Source organism: Leucoraja erinacea, chromosome 22, assembly GCF_028641065.1.
Source record: "Leucoraja erinacea ecotype New England chromosome 22, Leri_hhj_1, whole genome shotgun sequence".
In the NCBI taxonomy this organism is placed as follows: domain Eukaryota; kingdom Metazoa; phylum Chordata; class Chondrichthyes; order Rajiformes; family Rajidae; genus Leucoraja; species Leucoraja erinaceus.
Genome location: NC_073398.1, coordinates 24439490 through 24448679, shown reverse-complemented (window position 1 = coordinate 24448679; position 9190 = coordinate 24439490). Strand labels below are relative to the sequence as shown.

At 41.3% G+C, this 9190-nt stretch overlaps 1 protein-coding gene across 3 annotated transcripts in view; it reads right to left on the bottom strand.

Moving 5' to 3' along the window:
- Positions 1-3667: 3667 nt before the first annotated feature.
- The window catches only part of pus7 (pseudouridine synthase 7), a 43216-nt gene continuing 37693 nt past the window's right edge, over positions 3668-9190 (bottom strand). For all 3 annotated transcript variants that reach the window (XM_055653199.1, XM_055653200.1, XM_055653201.1), the window contains exons 15-16: positions 8679-8770; positions 3668-4016 (exon numbers count right to left, since the gene is read on the bottom strand). In XM_055653199.1, the coding sequence (XP_055509174.1) occupies positions 3880-4016; positions 8679-8770 (229 nt within the window). In that variant the 3' untranslated portion in view covers positions 3668-3879. The remainder of the gene's footprint in view (positions 4017-8678; positions 8771-9190) is intronic.

Here is a 9190-nt window from a genome sequence, read left to right as displayed (position 1 = left end):
AGGCAAAAAAAAAGATAGAAAGTGAGGTAATTACAAGAGGGAACTGAAGGTAGAAAGCGGCGGAAGTGAACAGCTGACAATTGCCGTGGTGATTTTAAGATCCAAAATATCGGGAATTATCGCGTTTGCTCGCTGAATTTCATCAAAAGTAAGGCATTATTAACTTACTTTTGATGAAATTCATTGAGCAAACGCGATAATTCCCGATATTTTGGATCTTAAAATCACCACGGCAATTGTCAGCTGTTCACTTCCGCCGCTTTCTACCTTCAGTTCCCTCTTGTAATTACCTCACTTTCTATCTTTTTTTTGCCTGAAAATTTAGGTCGCTGTGCTTTGCGGTCACCCTGACTAGCACAGAAAATTTCAGCTCAAAAATCGGCCGTTTTCCATGTTTTTAACGGGTGGGAAAGTGCGTGTTTCCCCATTCACTTACATGTACCAAACTGAGAGATGTCCTCCAGTTAAAATTTTCGGTCACGTGAGGGGGGTTCTACGCTCATTTGACCTTTGGTGAAATCACCCTATATAATAATTAGCTCATAAATTTGTATAAAGAACAATATAAATTTCACAAAATACCTACGTTTCTGTGAACCTCCACAACGAATGCAAATACTTATTGCTTGTAAAGAAATGTATTCAATATTATCAACATCCAAGAAAATAAATATGCTGTAACGGTAGGATTGTACCATATACCAGATACTCTTCCCTGGAATCACAGTATGAATTTGTTCTAAATGTTTTCTCAAAATATCCTTACATTGACAGGCATGAGACAGGAAAAAACTGAAAAAAGAGGAAGAGAGATGTTTTATTTATTTTATCTTAAAATAATATTTTACTTGCTTGTCACTTAATTTACACAGAAAAATTGTAATAATCATACCTTAAAATGACACCAACTCCTTGCTTGTTTACACTTGTCATATTGAAACTATTGTCTATTCTTGGTTCTTGGTTCTTGGGTCCTCCAAAATATTCCAACTGGAATTTAAACTGGAGGTGGTTACTGTTACTACTTGTAACATGATACATGTTCCTTGCCTGTTTACTCTAATTAGAGAGAAGTATCCTTTACCAATGTATTTAAACGCCAAGTGAATTTTAAATCCAACTCTTACCAGTTAGGATGAAAATGATGATTCATCTACTTCAAAGATAATCATATTGTGCTACTCAGTCAAATTAAGTACAGTGGACAAAATATTAACACCTCAATCTGGAATTTAAGACATTATTTGAAAATAACACAAATAATCTTTTATCTTCTTTTGATTGCTTGACATTTGCTGATTGCCAGAATTTACAAAGTCAGTGACTATTAAGGAATACTAATTGCTGTCTCAATGGCGAGTCCAAGTTGGAAATGCAAAAATACCAAGTATTGTTGGTATTGGTGGAGGCCGGTTCTCTGGATACTTTCAAGAGAGAGCTAGATAGGGCTCTTAAAGATAGCGCAGTCAGGGGATATGGGGAGAAGGCAGGAACGGGGTACTGATTGGGGATGATCAGCCATGATCACATTGAATGGCGGTGCTGGCTCAAAGGGCTGAATGGCCTACTCCTGCACCTATTGTCTAATACATTGTATTTCGCAGCCAGAAGGCTTCCCGACGACCTGCGCGGCCAGAAGGCACCCCGACAGCCCGCGGCTGTGAACTGGGAATGCGGCCAGAGGCCTTTATCGAGGCGCCGCGGTCTCAATGCCTACTGGATCATCAGGCAGAAGCCCGGGTCGGATGAAGCGGCCGACGGCGCCCGCGGCTGGGGCCAGGGTCGGCACCAGGGAGACATGAAGTGGGACGTCGACAGCGGTGAGGCCTCGGCAGCAGCAAAGGCTTGCGACAATGGGGCCACGGCGGCAGTGAAGCCTCGAAGCGGCAGCGATGCCTTACCGAATTTCAAAATCCGCGGAGAAATCTCATGCCTGTTTGAATTGCATCTACCATGTGCGCACATTTCACTATGCTATTTCAGAAAGCAGGCGAGGCAGAGGTTCACTTGCACCTCCTGGAATTATGCTACTGGAGCTAACCCCCCTTAGTCTAGTTCAGTAAAACACTGAGTCAAGCACTGGACCACTAAACTTTATTTTATGAAACAATAACAAACTCCCTATACAATACCTAACCACTATGCCATCATCCTTGTCTCTGCTTGTCCAAGCTCTTCAGCCTCGTGCAAGCAGATACCTCCAAAAGGTTACGCAGTCCGAAGCCCCCATCAGAAGCTAAGATCTTTGATCAGAAGATCGACAATGATCCCAGTGAGGGTCACCTTTTATAGGTCATCGGATCCTGTGGGGCAGAACTACATGGAGGTGGTAGCCCCTACAAACCAATCACAGATATCAATTACATTAACGTGTTATTGACAGCTTCCCAACCCAATTACAAAGAGCCCCATTACAATGTTCCTACAGAAGCTTCTGGAAAGAAGTCAGTTAATCAAGTAATGCAACATTCTCCCAGGGAGTATAAACAACTCAAACAAGGCTTCACACTTCAGCCAATCACCAAACAGTAACACAAACACCTTGCAACATTATTAACAGGTCAACCCTTCTGCAGCGGGCCAATCCTGATAATGCATTTGCAACACCTTTAAGCTCTTCTCCAAAGTCCTCATACATTTTAACAATAGAGAGGACATCAGGATCTTTCCCCATCCTGCATATCAATCTAGGGTTCAGACTAGCTGGCGCCAACCCTCAGCCTGTAGCTTTTCACAGAGGCCCTGCAAATGCAATGATCCTTCATTTTATAATAACTCTAATTTAGTCAGTATTAACATTCCTCCATTTTATCATAAATGATAACCCATCATTCATGATAACCAGAATACAATAGTGACTGCTTCATTCTAACAGATATCTTAACAAAAAGATGCTGATGTGTTTTCCCTAAATTTCATCAAGCGTCTCGAATTTGCGTGGGCATAACTTGATGATTTCCGTCTGATGAGTCTTCACCTCCCGAGATTTCATGGGCACAAATCCCCTCCAATCATCTTGATAATTCATCTGTGCTTGATCCACAGGAGGGTATGAAGTTTCTAAGAGAACCTGGAATAAATGAAGTTAGCACTCCCTATTTCCACTGATACTCTTACAGTGGTGGAGATGTACCCATGCGTTCTACTTTCACTGCTGTTGGGGACGTTAGGAGAACCTGGTAAGGTCCTTCCCGACAAACTTCTAATCCTTTCCTTACCCAGTTCTTTATAAAGGACATAGTCTCCAGGTTTTACTTTAGTTGAAGCTGCTAATAAAGGCATCTCACTATAGGCTGCTTTTACTCTTTAGAGTGAGTCTCTCTACAGTCCAGCAGCCTGTAGTCGATAAGCACAGTGCAATTGCTGCTGGATCCCCAGCTGTTCACATTGATTTGTCCAATTAAATGTGGACCGTTATCTGAACTTAGTCGAATAGGGATGCCAAATCTAGGGACAATTTCTCTCATTACACCTTGACGACAGTAGCCGCATTATTATCAAGGGTTGGGTAAACTTCAATCCACAGGCTGAATATATCGACTATGACAACTACATACTTATAACCCTGGCACCTTTCTAATTCGATATAGTCCATCTGCAGAAAATATACTTTACAGAAAATATAATTATCATTGGAAATAAGATTATAAAATAACACCAAGCCGAATTTATATAATACTAAAGATGTTTATTGAGCAGTGTTGTTATATTTTGCTTAAAGCCATTAAGTTTTACAAACATGTGAAAAATAAAATCAACCCTCCAACATTAGTAAAACAATTCTAAAATATGTTCATTCACATAACAAGCTAAATAAAAGTAGATTTTTTTCTAAATATTTCAGTGGCTGTTAAAAACCATATGGGTACATTAATCAGGTTATCGCAACCAGATAGTGTTCAGCTGAGTTTGATTTTTGATGCTTGTATCCATTTTGAGTACCTCTCGAATTGCCATGGTTGCATAAGTAGAGGGGGGAAGTGAGAAAGCCATTTTCAATGCTTTAAAGTGACCATCTGTAATAGCAAATAACTAAAATTAAATTTATTTAAAAAAATACTCAGAAAACATTAGTCATTTATTAGCTGAAATAGAGATTGGTAGAAATATTGAAAGCCACTAAACAATTGATTACCCTTTGATTCTTTCCCAGGAAGTGAACATTTATTACCCAACTCTCATTGCCCTCGAGAAGGTAATGGTGAATTGTCTTCTTGAACCATTGCATTCTCCAAAATTGTCATTGACCACAAAGGAAGATGCAGGACTTTAAAATCAGCAACAATGAAGGAGCAGCAAGTTATTTCCAAGTCAGAAAGGTATGACAACCAGAGAATAACTTGGAACTTGTTGCTTTCCTATTTTCTTGTCTATTTCTAAATTGATGAGGTAATGTGATAGAAATTGGCTTGAGAGTTACCGCAGTGCAGTTTACTGTTGGTATATAACATGTTGTTCCATTGGTGGAAGAAGTGCATGTTTAGGATGGCGCAGATTGGCATTCAAAGGGTTGCTTCAATGGTGTCAAGCTTACTCATAAGATCATAAGTGATAGGAGCAGAATTAAGCCATTCGGCCCATCAAGTTTACTCCACCATTCAATCATGGCTGATCTATCTCTCCCTCCTAACCCCATTCTCACCATAACCTCTGGCACCCGTACTAATCAAGAATCTTTCTTTCTTTTAAAATCTTTTTATTGGTTTTTACCCCCAAAAAATAAAAACAAAACAACAAAAAAAAGCAAAAATAATGATAAACATAGATATTGATACATAGGGGTCAGAATTACATTAATAACAGGTATAACCTAAATACAAGTCCACTGGACTCATATTTTGGTTATCAAGAATCTATCTATCTATCTCTCTCTGCCTTAAAAATATCCACTGACTTGTCCTCCACAGCCTTATGCAGCAGAGTAGTCGGTTAATACATGACGATTTGGTCCCCGCACAATATCCAGAGTCTAAACTCCTCTTGTATCATGAATTATTAATGTTCCTTTCCAATTTTGGTCTGGTAGAGATATAGGATACTAGACCAACTGGGATCAGTTGGGTCCCTGACACACGGGAGGCCTGGTCCCCCATCGCAAGCCGTTCCCCTTATTCCAGCACTCACCCATACCTGACAACTGCGCAGGGGCTGCTAATTTTACCTTATTCAGCCTCCCTCATTTTTAAACGTTAAAAAAAAATGCATTGGCACTCGCTAGCCCTAATGCATCAAATTTTCAGATGAGGCGATTTTTGACATCATAGCGTAAATCTCTATTGGAATATGTAAAAATGTCACTGTTAGTGCGTCGTGTTTTTGAGGAGATGTGAATCACAGCCAACCCATACACACAAATAAATACATCCACATCCAAGATCAGAGTTTTATAAGTATATAGATGAACATATTTTAGTTAAATTAAATATTTCTGTGGTGAACATAAGTAAATGTCATTTTATAGTTGCAGCATAAAGACAACCCTCGCCTTCATCCCAATCTAGTTCATTGGAACACAAAATTGGCTTTGGTGCTTGGGGTTAGGGCAAGAAGACTGTTCAGAGACCTGTTGGGATTAGTATCAGATAACATCCAATGGTCTAACATTAATGTTTTACAGTCAAACATTACTTTTTGTCTGGTATCATATTGACAACAGATCAACATTTTTCAAACTATCATATATCCATACCTATCTATCTATTTCTATAATTATAAAACTCTGATCTTGGATGTGTGTGCGCGCGCGTGCATGTGTGTAATCACATCTTCTCGAAACAACTAACAGTAACATTTTTACATATTCCGGTAGAGATTTATTCCGTGGACTCCGATATCGTCTTATCTGAAACATTCATGAATTATTTCTCGAGTTATGGATCAAAATGTTCACAACGCAACCCGTTCCCCAAGGCAATATACCACCACTCACCCGTTTCTCCAACACAACCCATTCCCCCAACGCAATATTCCACCACTCACCCATAGCCGACAACTGCACAGGGGCTGCTCGTTTCACCTTAATCACCCTCCCTCATTTTCAAATTTAAAAAAAAAATGCAATTGCAATTGCTAGCTAGCAGAACTCAGTGTATTGTGACTTTAAATAAAATGCATTTGCACTTGCTAGGGCTAGCAGGACTCACTGTACTTGGATAGCAACATTGTGACGTCACAGCTGTAAGCACAGGGAATAAGCGAAAGACAGTTGTTTCTTCCAAATGTTTTGAGATTTTTTTAAGATTTTCATTAATAACCCGAGAAATAAAGCATGACATTTTGAGACGAGGCAATGTTTGAATTTTGACTTTCCCCCCTCTTCCCCCCCCTTCTCTCTCCCCCCTCTTCTTCTTCGCCCCCCCCCCCCTCCTCTTCGCCCAACCTCCTCTCCCCCTCTCTTCTTCCCACTTCTGTAAGGACAGGGAATAAGCGAGACAGTTTTTCCCCCCAATATTTTTGAGATTTTTGAACATTTTCATTAATAACTTGAGAAATAATGCATGAAATTTTGAGATAAGGCGATTTTTGACCACGGAATTTTGACTTCCCCCCCCCCTCTTCTTCTCCCCTTTCCTCCCCCTGCCGTCCTCCCCCCCCCCCCCCCCCTCCCTTGCGTTGGAGGACCAGGCCTCCAATGGGGTCCATGGGTGAGTGGTGGAATATTGCTTTGGGAAACGGGTTGCGTTGGGGGACCAGGCCTCCCGTGTGACAGGGATCCAACAGGTCCCACGTGGTCTAGTACCTATTAAAAGTCTGATCCTGAGTGTGTGTGTGTGTAGAAACATAGAAAACAGGTGCAGGATTAGGCCATTCAGCCCATCGAGCCTGCACCGCCATTGAATATGATCATGGCTGATCATCCAACTCGGTATTCTGTACCTGCTTTCTCTCCATACCCACTGATCCCTTTAGCCACAAGGGCCACATCTAACTCCCTCTTAAATATAGCCAATGAACTGGCCTCAACTACATTCTGTGGCAGAGAATTCCAGAGATTCACCACTCTCTGTGTGAAAAATGTTTTTCTCATCTCGGTCCTAAAAGATTTCCCCTTTATCCTTAATCTGTGACCCCTTGTTCTGGACTTCCCCAACATCGGGAACAATCTTCCTGCATCTAACCTGTCCAACCCCTTAAGAATTTTGTAAGTTTCTATAAGATCCCCCCTCAATCTTCTAAATTCTAGCGAGTACAAGCCGAGTCTATCCAGTCTTTCTTCATATGAAAGTCCGGACATCCCAGGAATCAGTTTGGTGAACAGGGCCAGATTTAGATGAAGCGAGGCCCTAAGCTATACTTGTGAGGCCCCCGACAGCCCCGACATGTGAAGCGTTTTAAGGCAGCAACTCTACCACAGCGCCACAGGAATCTCCATGTCCCATCCACTATCTCGTCCCGTCCAGATCTTATCCTTGTGAATGCTGGTAATAGCATCCATTAGTTTTATCTTCCACTGACCTATACCTCTCTGCACCGCTCAAGTCATAAAGTCATGCGGCATGGAAATTGGCCCCTCAGCCCAACTTGCCCCTGCGACCAACATGTCCATGCCTAATCCCTGGGATATGGAGCAGAGGGGATTATACACCTGTGATGGGGGAGTCCAGGGATTGGGGACTTGGGGGAGGGGAGGTGGGATGGAAAATTCCAGATTTGGGACTGGGAGCAATTGCGAGGATCGGCGGCTGAAAGATATTCCTTGTTGATAGTCAACCATGAGTCAGCAGAGTGTAATTCAACGGGAAAAAAAGACTCAAAGTGCTGGAGTAACTCAGCGGGTCAGGCAGCATCTCTGGAGAAGCTGCTTTCTTCCCATAAGCCTCAATTCCATTAGTGCTAAGAACTATATTTAACTCTCTTGAACACATCCAGTGAATTGGCCTCCTCGGTGGGGCGGTGAGGTTCGACGGGTCCAGTGAGGCAGCGAGGTGAGTAGGCCTGAGATCTCGAGGCCCTAAGCTTAAGCTTGTCTAGCTTATACGTAAATCCGGCCCTGCTGGTGAACCTTCTCTGTACTCCATCTATGGCAAGAATGTCCTTTACGAATGTGTGTGAGATCACATCTTCGCGAAAAATCTACGTGGTAACGATAACATTTTTTCCCGTCGAGTCCAAAATCTACTTATCTGAGAATTTCATGCATTATTTCTCGACTTATTACTGAAAATATTTAATACTTTGATTTTTACTGTTAAAATCATTCCTCACAGCTTCCAGCACACTTTGATACAAAGTTGCAAGACAGGAACACTGGCAGCAACTCTGAACTTTTCAGCTCAATGGCATCTCACAGCAAGTGCATCCGACATTTGCAACAATGTTGCCATCATAGTTCCTGGCAGGACAGGAGAGGGAGGGTCTTGGGATTTTTTTTCCAACTCCAGTGCTGGGGAGGCTCAAGCGCAATGTATGATCTTTGTCGACCTTCACCAACGGGTTGAGTTGGGAGGACCACGTCTCCCGTGGGGGCTATGGGTAGGGGATGGGTGCATTGGGGAGCAGACTCAACGGGTCTGCACTAGGTCTAGTAGCTCATAAAATTTGCAAGGACATGAACAGAGATGAATTAGACATGAGAAGAAAAAATTCCCTTGCCTTTCAATGTTAGAGAATATATTGTACATTATTGAATTTCTTATCAATTTATCAAGATCAATTTCAAGGTCAAATGTTCACCATACCTTTGGAAATCTTTGGCAAAGGTACTCCTTCCAACTTTTCCACATCAGTCTGAACCAATGAAATTTTCTTATCATCATACCCTAGAATTTCCCTATGAATTTAAAGTTCCCAACAAAAACACAAATTTCAGTAATCTGAAGATAAAGAAGTACTTTACACCAAGAAAATATGAAAATCATTTTGCAGCTTTAGTTTTTGCATAAATATTATTAAACAAGAACTGAGCCCACCATATACAGCAATGGTACATACAGGTTTATGCATCATATCACATCACTTAGCCTCTCAAAAGAGACAACAAACAAAAAAAGGACCAATTTAACAAAAATACAAATAGTCTCATCAACCCCCAGAGGCAAACGAGTAAAACACATTTCATATATTCCCAGACAGCCTGTAACTATTACACTTTATGTCAATAACATTTTACGACAGAACTTTGAATTATATTTATAAGGTACACTTTCAGAATACACACTAACAATATTGAGACCAGCAGTTGCTATAATCG